General features: G+C 44.2%; 1 protein-coding gene and 1 long non-coding RNA gene across 3 annotated transcripts; one reads left to right on the top strand and one right to left on the bottom strand.

The window, feature by feature from the left end:
- Positions 1–638: 638 nt before the first annotated feature.
- Positions 639–6,194, bottom strand: SRXN1 (sulfiredoxin 1). 2 transcript variants are annotated; one of them, XM_060187855.1, is made up of 3 exons: positions 5,947–6,194; positions 5,579–5,638; positions 639–2,318 (listed from the first exon to the last, which is right to left on the bottom strand). In XM_060187855.1, exons 1-3 carry the CDS (start codon positions 6,166–6,168, stop codon positions 2,115–2,117), a joined length of 486 nt encoding a protein of 161 aa, XP_060043838.1. In that variant the 5' UTR covers positions 6,169–6,194; the 3' UTR covers positions 639–2,114. The 2 variants fall into 2 exon arrangements, with proteins under 2 accessions (XP_060043838.1, XP_007523104.1); XM_007523042.3 differs by lacking the exon at positions 5,579–5,638 and having other exon boundaries at positions 5,947–6,189.
- Positions 6,195–6,233: 39 nt separating this feature from the next.
- On the top strand, positions 6,234–7,091 carry LOC132537536 (uncharacterized). Its single transcript, XR_009549002.1, has 2 exons — positions 6,234–6,446; positions 6,962–7,091. It is a non-coding gene; the product is annotated as an uncharacterized LOC132537536 (long non-coding RNA).
- Positions 7,092–17,038: the final 9,947 nt, after the last annotated feature.

Here is a 17,038-nt window from a genome sequence, read left to right as displayed (position 1 = left end):
TGTCCTATCCAACAACAAGGACAACAATAATAGTAACAACACCACCAATAAACAAGGGCAACAAACAGGGAAAAAAATGCCCTCCAGGAGCAGTGGATTCATAGTGTAGGCACCGAGCCCCAGCAATAACCCTGAAGGCAAAAAAAAAAAAAGTCATATTTTTCTATGTTTTCCTATGAAAAAATGTGTCATGACTTTTTTCTGACAACACAGTAATTGATGAAATCTAGATTAGTGGTTTTCAGATTATGGCCCTGTACAGTAGCACCAGCAATTACTTGGAAACATGTTAAAAAACAAACTCTTAGGATTCACTCCAGAATTGAATCTGGAAGTCTGGGGGGTATTAAGTCCAGCCACCTGTGTTTTACCATCTGAGAATCTGAGTCACTGATATAAAGTAATTATACCATCCTCCTAAATAAATAAACTTTTATTTGGGAATGAATTTCCCTTTACAGTAAAGTTACAGACTATAGAGTGTTCCTACATACTCTGCATCTAATACCTCACCCAGTGATAATACTGATAATAAAAATCCAGTCCTTATTCAAGTCTCTAGTTTATCCACTAATGTCCTGTTCTTGTTGTTCCAAAATCCAATCCTAGAAATTACACTGCATTTAGGAATACATTCCTTTGAAATGTCACTGGTTACTCATTTATTTTTCTCTGGGATAAAGAACAGGTGGGAAAGCTGTTTTCATTCATGAGCTGGGGAGACTGAGACTTGAAAATGTCAAGTGATTGTGTTCCCTTAGGAGGGCAGGAGAACAAGGTCTGCTTCATTCTGCAGACTCTTCCTCTATCTCTTCTCTTTCTTCTGGATTCTTGGTTAGCAGAAACTGTACTGGAATGTCCCTACTGGACTTTCATGCCCCATCCACACAGACAGAGATGTCCTCATTACAGCCAACCCAGCCTTAGGAGAGATCATCCCCTTCTGTCACCTTTTCTACTTTATAGGGTTGGGACAATATTGCAGTGACTTCAATCTGGGTATAGCAAGTTCATGTGTGTGTGAGTGAAAGAGAATGTGTTATCTGCTTATTCCAAATCATTTCTGATAGATGAAAACTGCCACATTTTCTTGTAGTTTCTTCAGTGGATATTATTTGTTTTTTCATCCTTGAATCTGGGCCAACCTTCTAATTTGCTCTGGCTAAAAGACCTTGTCAGAAGTGATATGTCAATCCTGGGTGCAGAACTAGAAAAGCTCTACTCTTACTCTTGGCACCTAAGGTCAGCATGTAAGCTGAAACTGCTAGAAAGGTGACCTGCCACCATTCCAAATCACCCAGGCAACTGCTGGATAAATAAGTAAGGCTATTTCTAGATATCCCTGCATGTTCTGAGGTGGAAGTTATTGTATGTAGCTCCATGAGTGGCCCCAGACAAGGTCTGTTTAACTGTTCAGGAGGGATGACAATGGTAGTTGATTGTGCCAAGGAAATAAATAGGGGTGGGGAGTGGGAGGGTGGACAGGAAAGAGTTCCCCTTCTAAAGGTTTGAATTTATAATAAGTTTACAGATACTGCTGGCTTGGCCTTTTCCCTCCCCCATTACTTTCTTCTTTGAACACAGACATAAGTCTAATAAGAGTTCCAGAACTCACTTGTCACTTTGCAACAGCAAGCAATGAAAGAAAGGTCTAAAGGATTAGAGGTGTGAGCTCTACTTTGCTAAGTTGTTGAGTCAATACAATTAGCCATCTGTCTCCAGAATTCATGTGATGTGGAAAAACAGACTTTAAGCCCCTGTAACCTAGGCCTTTTCTTTACTTGCAGCTGAATATATTCTACATAATAGAATATGTAAAGGCAAAAATGCAAAAGAATCCTTGTTCTTGGGAATCTGGAGCAAACAGCTTGTGACTCTAAACCTATGTCCTTTCTCATTTCATCTTCTCAGTACTCAAGAGCAAGGCCATGACCCTGTTTTCACAGAGGTGGAAACTAAGACTCCCATAATGTTCAGTAGTGAGTCTGAGGAATGCTCCCCCATAAGCCCTAGAAAAAGGAGAAGGTTCCCCTGCTACGTTTTCTGCATCATCCAGTCTTTTGGAGGTCATTATTTTGAGCTTTTGGGAGTGGTGACAGATGCCAAGGAGGCTGCTATTGCAAGTCTGGTGTGGAAGCACCCAGGTACACCCTGAGGTCTGAGAGGGTGGACTGGACAAGCTTGGCAGGGATGGTCTCTCGCTGAAGCTGCTGGTAGGCGGCATAGCGGTGGCATCCCCCAAAGGAGTAAAAGTAGTCACCACCCTGAGCCCCTTTGATCCAGAGGACGTCAATGGGAGGCACACTGTCAGGGTCCGTCTGAAGAGAAGAAAGCACAGGATGAGTAAGCATGGCATAATACTTGGTAGTTTGCAAAGTAGGCTGTCCCTTTGTGCTAAGATCCTACAGGGTACTCACTGGCTCCTATGAACCTATAAGGGATAACTATTAGATTTCTAGGAATTTCAGATCTCGTTAGTTTGAAAATCAGTGATGATGATATTTACACCAGGGAAATGGGCAGCTGGTACAAACCTCCCCTACAGAGGCAGCTTGTTAGACACTTGTCAGCATACTGAAACGTGTGTACTAGATGCATGGCACTGTTTCAAACTCAGGAAATAAGGCATGGCCAGAATGAGACAGACACAGCCCCCAACTTTGTGGAGTTTCAGTCTAGCAGAGCAGAGGGCATGAAGGGAGGGATGTTAATAAATGCAATGAAGACGAAAACATAGGCTGGCATGACAATGATGGAATCCACAAGACCTCTCTGTGGTGACAGTGGAGCAGGAACTTGTACATAAAGCTGGGATTGCTTAGAGTAAGTCTGACTGCCTGGTTCAAATCTCAGCTCTGTGACTCTCTTTCCTTATGTTTCAGTTGCCCCATCTATCAAAGGGGGATAAAAATAACAGACCCATCCCACAGAGCCATGGGCCTAAATGAGCTACTATGTAGAAAGTACTCTCTTCAACCCAGAGAGTATGCACCCGAGAAGAGGCACCCCCACACTAGCTGGGCACACAGGTGTTCAGAGGAAGATATTGTCTGAATGAGGTTGGAGGCAACAGGAAGTAGGTAAGTTTACATAGCTCTGAGAGGATGGGCAGAAAGGGCAAATGCAAGAAGAAAGAGGAAGCTCGGAGCTAACTTCCTATTGGGGGTCTGAGTAGTTCTCTAAGGAGGAAAAGCCTGGGGTAGGTGAGGTATGGGGAAACAGCCTACAAGGAGACCCATTGACTGTGAATGGCGAGGAGACTTCCTGCACTGGCTCACAGGTTTGCTCTTACAATGATACTTTGATAGATTCATACATATCTATGTAGTCCAAAAATGATGTTTTAAAAAGATATTTTATTTACTGGAGAGAGACAGAGAGAAATTGAGATGGATGAGGTAGATAGGGAGAAAGAAGAACATCTACAACACTGCTTCACCACTTGCAAAGCTTCCCCTCTACAGGCAGGGGCTTGAACCTGGGTCTTTGCACATTGTAATATGTGCACTCAACTGGGTGGGCCACCACCTGGTTCCTAGAAATGATTTTAAAAAATATTTGATAATATTAAAGAGAGAGGGGAAAAGAGAGATCAGAGCAGGGGAACACACACACACACAGACACACACAGACACACACAGACACACACACACACACACACGCTCTGTACTCTAGCTACCGATCATTCAAAAATAAGGCACAACAGTTATAAGCTGGGCTCTGGAACCTATTAAATTCATATTTGATCTCAGTTCCTCTACAGAGCAGCTGGAGAAGCCTGGGCCAATGACTTTACTTATTTGAGCATCACTCCTCCCCAATAAAATAGAAATAAGACAACTTGGAGAGAGGTAGATGAAGATTAAAAGTGCTGACACATATAAGGCCCTGGAGTACAGCCAACCCAATAGTGAAGAGCTGTTGAGGACCACTTGGTCCAGGCAAGCCTTGTGCTGGGTGGCCAGAATAAGAGTTTCAAAGGTGCTCGCTATCTTCCTGGAACTGGTGCATATGTAACTTTACTTGGCATAAGGCAGTTTGTAGAATGAATTAAATTAAGGATCTTGAGATGTAGAGATTATCTCAGGTTGTTTAGATGCGCCAACTTTTAGGATTTAGGGTCCTTAAAAGTGTGGGGGGGAAGGTAGAGGCAGAAGAGAGGTTTGCTGTTGCTGGATTTGAAGATGGGAGAAAGAAGCCATGAGCAAAGAATGTGGGAGGCCCCTAGAAGGTGGCAAAGGAGGGGAAGTGGATTCTTTCCTGGAAACCACAAGGGGAAAGAGAAGTCCTAAAACCCTGCTGACACCTTGATTTTTAGCCTACAGAAAACCATTTTGGACTTCCAAACTATAGAATTGTGAAAGCCATAATCTGTATTGTTCTAAGCCAGCAAGTTTCTAGAGTATCACAGTAGCCACAGAAAGTGAATGCATGTGCTTACACATGCTCTGTTTACAGGTGAGCAAAGACAGGACTACAGGCCTATAGACCTGGCTCTTGCCCTTAAAGAGTGTCTGGGTTTGGTGTGGAAGACAGGTTTCTAACTAAATAGGTCATTAAAAGCCAGTGGGCTAAGAGCTAACACATTGGATCCTGTCAGGGAAGATACTAGGACAGGAAGAAACAAAGAGGAGATAGGAGAGTTCTGGGGAGAAGCCCATGCAAGGACAGGTGTAAGGCAGGAGAGAGAATGCACTACTACATCCCTCTATAAACAACAGGCACATGACTAACTTCCTGTTTCTGTGGAGTTCATGAGAAGTGGGGAAGACAACCAATAGAATACAACTACTGGGTTCAGGTGGTGTACCTGGTTGAGTGCACATGTTACAGTGCACAAGGACCCAGGTTCAAGATCCCAGTCCCCACCAGCAAGGGGAAAGTTTCACAAGTGGTGAAGCAGGACTACAGGTGTCTTTCTGTCTCTCCCCCTCTCTGTCACCCCCTCCCCTCTCGATTTCTGGCTGTCTCTATCCAATAAATAAAGATAATAATTTTTAAAAATAGGAAAAAGAGACCAATTACCCCCCCAAAAAAAAGAAAGAAAAGAAAAGAAAGAAAGAAAGAAAATAGTACAACTACTTAGTTCATACTAACACTTAAGTGCTTCCTGGTTAATGGGAGAACTAGTGAAATCAGGGCTCCATTAATGAGGGTGCTCAAACAGGAGGCCTGGATAAGGAGAAGCAGGTCTGGTGGCCATCCTGGGAGGTGTGGGAACAGCACTGTAAACACAAGGTCTGAAAACCATCTCAGAGCTGGAGAGGTTTTCCTGGAGCTTCAGGGTTTCAGTAGCTACATCCCAAGGGTCAGAGGAAGGGGATGAGATGCTAAGTACTGAAGTTTAGCCTTATGTCCCCTCCCGCTCCCAAAATTCCTATGGAAATCACTTCAACATTCCTGAAGAACCTGTCCTCTCAGGGATGAGGCTGACCCTTGTGCTCTGCCAGTCCCACTTCCACAAGGCCTGCCCAGCAGACAATGGCACACCCAGTCCCATCACCACTGAAAGCACCATCAGCTCATCTCTTCAGAGTGTGATGGTCATGAAGTGAGCACCGAGACCCAGAATGCCCACTTGGTAACTGTCTAAACTTGAACAAATGTCTTGTACTCTCTTGGGCTCCAGCTTCCTCCTCTGTAAAAAAAAAAAAAAAGAAAAAGAAAAAGAAAAAAAGAGCAGAACTAGTGTAGGCAGCTCACAGAGTTGATGTGAAGAAGTTAAATCACTCTGCTTATTAGAGTTAGTAATCGTTCTTCTAATATTCGTGTCCATTTCCCACATAGTTTAAATGAGGAAACAGACCCAGAGAGGCCCAGGCATTTGGTCAAGATCACACAGCAGACTGAACTCCGGTGGAGTTTGGAACCACTCAGGCCCAGTGATCAGCTCGACTTTGCCCCTCTGCAGCCCACCCTCCAATCGGGCTGCCCCGGGGGTCTCACCCGAATGGTGTCCACCAGGCTCTGAACCTTGGCGGGGTCAAGCACGGACGGCAAGGGCCGAATGAGCACGCTCAGAGGCACGTAGTGCACCGTGGCGATGCAGCCCGAGTGAATGCTGCCGCCCTGCGCGCCTCCGCTGGGCCCGGGTCCCTCAGTCGCCCCTTGCCTCGCCCCTGCCGCCACCCCCGGCCGGCCCAACGCCCCTCCGGCGCGTAACCCCATCGCGCCGCAGCTACGGGCTGCAGCGCCTCCCCCTGGGCTTTAACCTCCACTGGGCTGTACCATTCCGTGAGGGCTAGGGGGAGCCTTGCACCCCCAGGGTGCTTCTCCCCAGTCCGGCTCCGCGGTGGTCCCGCCCCAGGCCACGCTGGACACCTAGACTTGGGGTCTGTTTGCTGGGCACAGGTAGGCGGGCGTGGGACTCTCTTACCCGCTGGCGCCGCCTCCCCTCTGCCGCGCGGTGTCCGGAAAGTGGAAGAGCCGGGGCGGGCTGATTCAGGGTGAGTTTGCAGATCTTGGGGCAGGAGGGCCGCGGGTGACGCACTGTCGGGGTGACTCAGCCCCGCGGGGGTGGCGGGACCTGCAGAACCAGGATGAGTTGGCAAAACCCACAGTGCTTGGCCGCCTCCAGCCCAGGATACCCGGCGAACGTTTACAGGCCCTGTTATTCTACTTACAGCAGTAAAGCTTCTAATCTTGGTGCTGACTGTGCCAGGCACCCGCACTTTGCATCTGTGCTGCCCTATTTAGACTTTCAAAACAACCCTGTAAACTAGATATGATAATCATTCCCATTAAAAACTTGTCTATTCTAATTCTAGCCAGAGCAGTGCTCAGTCCTGCTAATGGTGGTGCTGGGCGTTGAGCCTGGGATCTCAGAGATTCCGACACAAAAGTCCTTTATAACCATTATGCCATCTCCTCTGCCGTTTTACTTTAAAATTTACCAGTGAACTGATCTGACGTCGTATTGGTGCTACTGACAAGCATTCTGGCCCTTGTTTCCATTTTACAGATGAGAGAACTGAAGCACAGCAAGGTTAAAGTGTTTTGGCCAAGGTCAAATCCAGGCAGTCTGGTCCCCGGATGTACTCTCTAGCTCATATCTGGCTGCTGCCAAACAGCATAAATAACTGTCACAAGGAGGCATTGGAGTCCTGCTGCTGGTCTGTGGGCACTACCCTGAAGTTCCATTCTGTCTTCTGGCATCCTCACAGCATCACTAGGAAGTTGTATGGTTGTCCACTCACCTAAGGTAGAGCTGCTGAAAAATGAAAAATCATCTTAGGTCAGAGCCCCAGGTCATGTAAATACTATGGCTTGCTTAAAGATGTGGATACCTAGGCTGCAAGGGTGTGTTGATGACAGCTTCAGAAATGCTAGCTGCCATCCTGACTCTTCAGTTCAACATCATCTATTTCCTCTTTTTTTCCCTCTATTCTTTTGAGTCCAGGTTTAGCTTCCAATGACCTCTGGAGCCAGAGGAAGGCAGGCAGAGGTTCCTGGTTTAAATTCTAAGAGTTCATCAGTACCTATGGCAACATGCGGACTTGGACAGATTTTGACCTGGGTTGAGATCCCATCTGACCACTCCCTAGCTGTGTAGTTACAATTGAATTGCTTAACTTCTGTGAGACTCAGTCTTCCTTTCTGTAAAATGGTTGCTGGGAGATTGCAGGAACACTGGGAGATGACGACTGATGGAAGGTAGGATGGGGTACTTACTTAGATAGTGATAATCAAGGAAGATGACCAGTTTTATCATGAATACTTGTAGTACAGAAGTCACACTTGACTAAAAGCACCAGGAAAGGCTTCTCAGAGGAAGGCATTCAAACTGGAATATAGCTTGGTCCAAGAGAGTTAAGACACACCAAAGTAAAGGACTCTGGGTTGGGGGTGGGGGGATTTCATGTCCTGGAACATGATGGCAGAGGAGGACCTGGGGGGGTTAATTTTTTTTTTCCTCCAGGGTTATTGCTGGGGCTAGGTGCCTGCACCACAAATCCACTGCTCCTGGAGGTTATTTTTTCCCCTTTTGTTGCCCTTGTTGTTGTTGTTATTGATGAATATGCCACTGATGTCATTGCCGCTGGATAGGACAGAGAGAAATTGAGAGAGAAGGGGAAGACAGAGAGGGGGAGAGGACAGACACCTGCAGATCTGCTTCACTGCTCGTGAAGTGACTAAATTATTATGTGGAAAAATGAGAAAAGTGAAAAGGGGTAGATGGCATAATAGTTACACAAAGAGACTCTTGTTCCTGAGGCTCCAAGGTCGCAGGTTCATGGTGAATTCACCCTCTTCACCCCATCTTGAATGGAGCTTGAAGATATCATGATAAGTGAGATAAGTCAGAAACAGACGGATGAATATGGCATGATCTCACTCACAGGCAGAAGTTGAAAAACAAGATCAGAAGGGAAAACTCTAAGCAGAACTTGGACTGGAGTTGGTGTATTCCACCAAAGTAAAAGACTTGGGTGGCAGAGAGGGTTCAGGTCCTGAAACATGATGGCAGAGGAGGACTTAGTGGGGGTTGTATTGTTATATGGCAATGTAAAAACTATTGTATTTTACTGTTGACTGTAAACCATTAATCTCTCAATAAAGAAATTAAAGAGAGAGAGAATAAGCAGGTGATAGTTTAGGTATAAAGCTTTGGAGGCACTTGAATGACATGAATTTGAATCCTGAGTTCACCACTTGTTGGCTCTGTGATGTAGTTGGGCTGAGGAGCAGTGTATTCAGCTTCTCTGTGCCTTGGTTTCTTCTCTGGGTTGCTATGGAGAGTTTATGAAAATAGCACATTACATGTTTGGGAAGGTACCTGACACACAGAAAGTGCTGAACCAATGGTAGGTATGAAGGCTATTCCAACCACAGGAGAAACTTGAGAGCAAAAGAAGAGAGTCCCAGGCTGGATTGAAGACAGACATGTTGGGCTTGTGGTCCTCCTTCTTACCCTGGTTGGCATGTGCATGGGAAATGTATACTTACCAGGAAAATTTAGGGTGGTACCAGTAAAGGGCAAGGAAGAAATGGCTGCATTGCCATTTCTGATCCTTTCCAAACCCTTTGTAAAAAAAAAAAAAAAAAAAGATAGTGCCCATCACTCAAAATTGTTGAGAGTGAACTAGAAGAAAAACATAACTGGTCTATGACTACTGTGTGACTCTCCCACTTTGCTGTTGAAGCTCATTTGTTTTGGGTTCTTTCTCTCATGCAAAACTTAGAATGCTGAAGCCATTATGAATTTAACTTAAACCATTCCTTTTGTCAGATCTAAAATAAAACTCCAGTAAGCATCTAAATTGTACTTTGTTTCAGGGTGTAGAACTGCTATCTGTACCTCCACTTTGGAATTATTGAGAATTAAGAGAGCTGCATCACACCAAGAGTGAGCTTGTTCTTTCTTACTATTTCCTTATTACGGAAAGTAAGAAGAGACAGAAGATTAGTTTCTGGAATGGAAATGCAGAGAGTTGACCTGAATCTTTCATGATGATATAACAAGTAAGGCCCCTGTTCCTGGTAGCAAATTTTATGTTAGTCACCTGTGGTTCAATTTGTCCAAAAATTGGGGCCAGGTGGTGATGCACCTGCTTAAGTGCACGCTACAATTTGTCCAAAAATCATAGAAACAACTGGATAGAAAAGAAGGACTTTGGGGCAAGATAACTATAAGTTGATAAACAAGCTTGGCCAGAAAAGGCTGTAGAGCAAGCTTCAGAGAGGGGAAGGGGTCTGGGTTTTGCCATGTAGAATTAGGGTGACATAACCATCTATACATGTTTAGGAATGTTCCAGGGAAAATCAAGCATATTGATGCAGGAATTATGGGTATGTGTAGCTGAGGAAGATAAACTCAATAATATAATAACACATTGCACATACAGAAAATAGCGGAGAAATATTAGCAGGGTATGCTTTCTAATATGGCAATAAAGAAATAGTTCAAGAAGGCCGCTTTAGTGCAGTCTCTAAGTACTTCCGTCTAGCCGAGAACCTGGAGTTCTTATCAGTATGCAGGTATTTGAAAGATTCTGTCTAGGTTCAAGAAAAGCCAAAGAATGTAACAGGAGAGGTTGTCACATCATCCAAACTATATAGGCCTCAGGCCAGTCTGTTTTTTTTAAATTTTAGTTTTCTTTCTTCTTTCTTTCTTCCTTTCTTTCTCTCTTTCTTTTCTTTATTTTTCCCAGAGCACTGCTCAGCTCTGGCTTTTGGTGGTGTGGAGAATTGAACCTAGGATTCCATTAATTCCACACATGAAAATATTTTGGGTTGGGGGTTGGGTAGTCGTGTACCTGGTTAAGCGCACATATCACTATGAGCTCAAACTCCAGCCCTCAGGTTTGGTAAGTTATGAGCCCTAGCAGGTAAACTATCTCTGGGTCTCTCTCTTCACTCAGAAGAAGAAGGAGAAAGAGGAGGAGGAAGAGGAGGAGGACCTCAGTGTGTCCTAACTTCCATCTTTGAAAATAGTTAAATAGTAATGTGTGACGTGTGGAGCTCTAGCAGCCATCCTGATGCTATGAGAGACAAGACCGAGAATAAAAACCAGAAAGTGGATGATGATGGTACAAAACAATAGAAAGAATCTGGATCTTTGGTAATATTGTCCAACAATCTCTTTCTCACCCTTGAATATACCTACCTCTAAACTTCCTATTTTGGAAAAAAAAAAATCTCCAGATTCAAGTTATTTGAATTTGTAGCCAAATAACAATTGAAATTTTGCAGCCCCACTTCTCTTTAAAACTGAGATGGACACTCTGAACTTCTGAAAACAAAAACAGAGAAGATGGGGAAATATCTATGTTTTTCTATGCGAAAATGCATTACGACTTTTCTAACAATATATTTTTTAACTTTTTTTTTAATTGTCACCCAGGTTATCACTGGGAACCCACTGCTCCTGGAGGCCATTTTTGGAGTTTGAGCTTCCCCCTCAAGACCACATGAGAGCACATACTACTTGGGGAAGCTCCATGGATGGTATAGCAGTACTGTGGTATCTGTCCCTCTCATTATGTCTCTCTCTACCTGGAATAATAAAGAAAAGAGTGGGGGAAAAATAGTCAGAAAGTGGTAGGATCATGCATGTGTGCAAGATCCCATTAGGGCTAACACTGAGAGAGAGAGAGAGAGAGAGAGAGAAGCTCTTTTATTAACCACTTCCTACAACCACCAATCTTTTCTTCACATCTTATTGGCATCTTATTTCTTACATGTCCATCCCAAAACCAATCCTTGGCAATGGGAGTAGAATTATCACAATTGGTTGAGGGTTTTTATTTTATTTTATTTTATTTTATTTTATTTTATTTTATTTTATTTTATTTTACTTTTGGAGATGGGTGGTGGCACACATGTTATCATGTACAAGGACCCAGTTTCAAGCCCATCGCCACCTGCAGAGGGGAAGCCTCAATAAACAGTGGAGCAGTGGTGCAGGGAGTCTCTTCTTTCTCTCTCTCTCCTATTTAATCCTCTATCAAAAGAAAAAATATTCATTGAATATCAGAGAAGGGGGTTTACATGACACACACACACACAGAGGAGAGAAAAGCCATAGCACGTCTGTGATACATGAGGTGCCAGGAACCTCATGCAAGTCTGGTGCTCTATAAGTTGAGCTATTTCTCCAGTAGCAGTATCAGCCAAGCTTAACAGGCACACACCTCTGGGTTGAGGGACATTTATCTACCCTTGAAGTTCATTGCCTCCTGATCCCTGAACAGAATTGGCAAGACCTGGTTTCTGCAAACTAGTTTCCTTGTGGGGAATCTCCATTCCCCCACTCTCAGGACTGTGTGGTTGGTGGAGCACTACTTTAGGAGTAGTGGTAGCTGTGGTAGCAGATAATGGAGGAACAGTTGCCTAATCAGCAATTCCATTGTATAAACCCATCTTTACCTAAACTAATGAGACCATTAAAAGGCTTAAGTCTCAGGGGCTGGGTGGTGGTGTACCGGGTTTAGCACACATAATACAAAGTGCAAGGACCCACACAAGTCTTCTGGCTCCCCACCTGCAGGGATGTCACTCCACAAGCCCTGAAGCAGGTCTGCAGGTGTCTTTCTCTCCCCCTCTGTCTTCCCCTCCTCTCTCCATTTCTCTCTCCTATCCAACAGTAGCAGCAACGATAACATTGGGGAAAAAATGGCCACCAAGAGCAGTGAATTCATGAGGGAGGGAGGGAGGGAGGGAGGAAGTAAGAGAGAGGGAGAGAGAGAGAGAGAGAGAGGAAGGGAAGGGAAGAGAGAGATTTAAGCCTGTTGTGGTGATTAAGCTGAGGTATCTTCCACCAGAACTGAAATAAACCTAGAATAGGGAAATGGAGAAGTTCTGTGAATCTAAATCTGTTTTGGTCTTGAATTCTCTCCTATACAAGATTTATGTGCAGGTGGTTTATTTGGGATGTGGTCTAGTTACTATTTATATAAAAATAAAAAGCCACTCCAAAATTTATCCACAGAAAATAATCATTTTCTTATCCTCACAGATTCTGTGGTGTGGCCCAGGAGGTGGTGCAGTGGATAGAACTGGATTTCCAAGCAGGAGGTCCTAAATTTGATCCTTAACATTGCATATGCCAGAGAGTTACTCTGATTTTCTCTCCTCCTCTCTAAGATTAATAAAAAGCAAAACAAAACAAAAAATCACTTTAAATAAATAAATAAACTCACTGGGAGGGGGAGGTGGCATGATGTTTATGTAAAGAGACTCTTATGCCTGAGGCTTCAAAATTTCAGGTTTAATCCCTTGCATCACCATAAACCAGAGTTGAGCAGTGTTCTAAAAAAAAAAATTACAGGAAACAAACAAAAAATTTAGCAGGGCACAGTGGGAACTGTATGTCTCTGGTCATCAGCTGGGAGGTAACTCAACTGCTGGGTCTGAAATCAACCAGAAATAATGCTACATAACCAGCACATGATACTGCCTGTGAGTCAGATTACCAGCATGTGGCCTCCCACAGTGGTCTGGGCTTCCTCATAGCATAGCATTTGCCTTCTGAGAGTATCCCAAGAGAACCTAGCAGAAACTTCACTGCCTTTTCCAGTCTAGTCTTAGAAGTCAGAGAGCATTGGTTTTATGTTGTCTCATTTGCAAGAGCTGTCACATGCCCCCTAGGCTGGAGGGGCAGAAAAGAGATCTTCTTTTTCTTTTTCTCATTTTTTTTTTCTTCATCATATAGGCTTCAATGCTTCAGGCCAATTTTGTTCATAGAGGATGGGGAAGAGGGAGGAAGGGAGGGAGGGAGGGGCTGACTGACAGACAAACACACTGTGGCACTGAAGTTTTCTCCAGAGTGGTGGGGGCTGGGTTTGAACCTGGGTTCTATACATGACAAAGCAGGTGCACTATCCAGGTGAGCTACTTTGTAGCCCCAAGAGGAGAAAGAAGGAAGGAAGGAAGGAAGGAAGGTAAAGCAGGTGTGCAGGTGTCTATCTTTCTCTCCCCCCCTGTCTTCCCCTCCTCTTTCTATTTCTCTCTGTCCTATCCAACAATGACATCAATAACAATGATAATAACTACAATAATAAAACAACAAGGGCAACCAAAGGGAATAAATAAATAAATATATATTTTTAAATCATTCCTACCACCATAAGCCAGAGCTAAGCAGTGCTTTCTCTGGTCTGTGTGTGTCTGTATCTCTGCCACTCTCTGTATCTCTTTCTCTCTTTCTTACTAAAATAAAATAAAGTATTAAAAGATTCTAAAAGAACTTGTGGGGTGGGAGGTATTATGGCCATCATCTGTAGGAGGTGACCCTGGAAAGAATAGGGAAGACAGAAATGCCAGCAAAAGGTCTGCTAGTGAGCAGTTTCGCTACATGGCCACCTGGAACTCACTCCTGCTTGGGCCAAGAAGTCCAAGATTCCTTTATCAGAATTGCTTTAAGGAGGGGCCTGGGGGGGTAGTGAGGGATGTGGAGGAATATGTATTATTCACTGATTTCTCTTTCTTCCTGGATAAGGGAGGCCCAAGGATATTAAATCTCTGCCAGTTTTGGATTGTTCTGACTGAGCAAGTGTCTGAGGACCCAAAGAATGAAGCTCTCTGCTTGGGATGACCCAAGGGAATAAAGGGCAGGACATCAATAAATTCCTTTTCTGGCCAGACCAGCTGAAATTCATGCTTCTAGTCTGTAAGCAAAGGCTACTGCTACTTGCTTCCCCTTCTTGCTCCCGAGCTCCCTGCTTCTTCCTTAACAGTTTGACCCAGATGTAATACCTACCTGTTCTCTTTCATTTTTGATAAAGAATCTTACACATATAGCACTCAGGTGTGCAAACGACTTTCTTGATGTTTGTGATAACAAAGATTTCTGTGTCACAAAAAGAACATTAGATCTTACTTTTCCCCATCCCTAAAATATTCTTGTTCAGCTTTACAGCTAGAATTACAGGATTCTGCTGTTTTTCTGGATACTGTTCTATCTTTCTGTTTTCTTCTCTACCTCTTTGTAACTTCTACTGACCCCCTAAGTACATGTTGTTAATTTAGGAAAAAGAGTTTTTTCTTCTTTGGCAATCTTGGGGCCTTATGTTAACTGGGGCAGCCTCCTTCTTTGTCCATTTCTTTATCAGCTTCAACTTCTACAGCAAAATACCATAGGCTGAGGGGCTTGTAGACAAGAATTTAGAGGGACAGAGAGCTCACTGGATAGGGTGTGCGCTTTTCCATGTGCTTGACCCCATTGGAGCCCAGGCACCACGTGGGAGGTGCAGTGGCAGTAAAGGGAGTACCTGTGCTCTGGTCTCTCTCCCTGTGTGTGTGTGTGTGTGTGTGTGTGTGTGTGTGTGTGCCTCTATCTAAATGAAAATATAGCCCATAGAACTAGAGTCATGCATACATGAATTCCTGACTCTGCAAAAGTAAATAAACAAAAATCTATTTCTTACAGTTTGGGAGGAAACCAGAAGTGTAGGTGGTGCTGGACGATACCGTGTCTGGTGAGAGCCTGCTTCCATGTTCATAGATGGCCATCTTCTTGTCCTCGCCTGATGGAGGGGACAGGAGAGCTCTCTGGGGTCTATTCTTATAATGGCACTAAACCCATCCATGAAGGCTCTGATCTTATAATTTAATCATCCTCCCCAAAGTTCCACCTCTGATACTATTATGTAGGAGATTAGATTTCAACACAAGAATTTTAGGAAAACATAAACATTTAGTTCATGCCCAGGAAAATATAGAGAGCCTCTCCCAAGCAGTGATGGAATAAAAGCTGTTCTCATCAGACTTGGCTGACTTAAATGATGCTCTCCAGAGGACTGGAGAGGTGGTTCCACGGGCAGAGTGCAGGACTTGCATGTGTGAGCCCCAGGCTTGACCCCTAGCACCACATGCACCATAGTATTTTTCTGCCCTTCTCTTCTCTTGTAAAATAAATCTTTAAAAATGTTTTCCAGGGGACCAGGCAGTAGTGCAGTGGGTTAAGCGCATGTGGCGCCAAGTGCAAGGATCCTGGTTGAGCCTGTGGCTACCCACATGTAGGGGGGTCGCTTCACAAGTGGTGAAGCAGGTCTGCAAGTGTCTATCTTTCTCTCCCCCTCTCTGTCTTCCCCTCCTCTCTCCATTTCTCTGTCCTATCCAACAGCAATAACAACAACAACAAGGGCAACAAAATGGGGAAAATAGCCTCTAGGAGCAGTGGATTCATAATGCAGGCACTGAGCCCCAGTGATATCCTGGAGGAATAAAAAAGTTTTCCAGAGTGTGGGAACCTGTCATCTGCTGGGATACCTGTGATTGACTTAGAGGAGACCAAGGAGACCAATCAGTCACACTCCTAGGCTCAGTCTCCTCTGAGCCTCCTAAATATGTTAAGTATTGGGTGCATATCTGAATAGATGTGGCATTTGTTGATTAGGAAGCGGTGGAGCAAAGGCCTTGACATTAATACTGCCCATTTGCCCACCTCTCACTTCTGCTGAAGTTGTAATGGGAAATTTTGTGCAAGTTTAGACCCACCAAGAACTATCAGCTTCCCAGCCCATGCTTCCTGTGTTATTGGCGTTTCTCATCCCTGCAGGAGCTCTGCCCCCATCTTGGCACTTAGGTGAACAGTTGTGAGAAGCATTCTAGATCACTCAGCCCATTGTTTCTGTACCTTTCTCAAAGAGCAGCTATTTAAGCCTATTGCAATAGCAGTGATCTTACTCATACACTTTCTGTCTCATCTTCTTGTCTTTTCACTTCTGCTTCCTAAGATTACTTCTCAGATAAACAGCCTGCACAGTGTCAGATTTTGCTATTGGAGACCAGCACAGGTCAGGAGGAGAATGCAAAAATCATTCCTGATAGTTGTGTATTTTGCCTGGGTTACAGTTACATATCTCTTATTAGGTGTATGGCCGGGAGATATTTACCTGTCTGTGCCTTAGCTTCCTAATCTTCAAAATGGCCATGATGATGGTACCTAATTTGTAGGGTTGTAGGAACAATGGCAAGAGATAGTGTAGGTAAAGTCCTTAGAATAGTGCTCAGTAAACATAAGTTGTTTGATTACATTTTAAACTGAGGAAAGATCTTGAAGTCCTTTCTGTATCTGTACTTCCAGACTACATACTGCCAAACTCTTACCTGCAAGTGAAGGAAGCCAATGTGAATTAGCTTAATGAAAATATGAACACTTGACTACTCCTGTGACTGTGGGGTGAAGTTGAGCCTCAGGAAAAACATGGGTTTATAAGTCTTATTTCTCTGTCTCTCACTGTCAGAGGAAAGTATTCTCTCTTATGAAAAAAAAATTTGGGAGTAAGAAGACAGGGGCTGGGTGACTGTTGGCAAAGGCCATTGCTATTTGACAACTCCATCATTTTAGAAGAGTGTTTTTATGGGAGCTGGGTGGTTAAGCACAGGTGGCGCAAAGCGCAAGGATCTGCGTGAGGATCCGGGTTTGAGCCCCCAGCTCCCCACCTGCAGGGGAGTCGCTTCACGAGCGGTAAAGCAGGTCTGCAGGTGTCTATCTTTCTCTCCCCCTCTCTGTCTTCCCCTCCTCTCTCCATTTCTCTCTGTCCTGTCCAACAATGACGGCATCAGTAACAACAACAAGAAAACAACAAGGGTA

This window comes from Erinaceus europaeus, chromosome 1, assembly GCF_950295315.1.
Source record: "Erinaceus europaeus chromosome 1, mEriEur2.1, whole genome shotgun sequence".
NCBI lineage: Eukaryota > Metazoa > Chordata > Mammalia > Eulipotyphla > Erinaceidae > Erinaceus > Erinaceus europaeus.
Note: the sequence above shows the minus strand (reverse complement) of the source record. Positions and strands in the feature narration are given on the sequence as shown.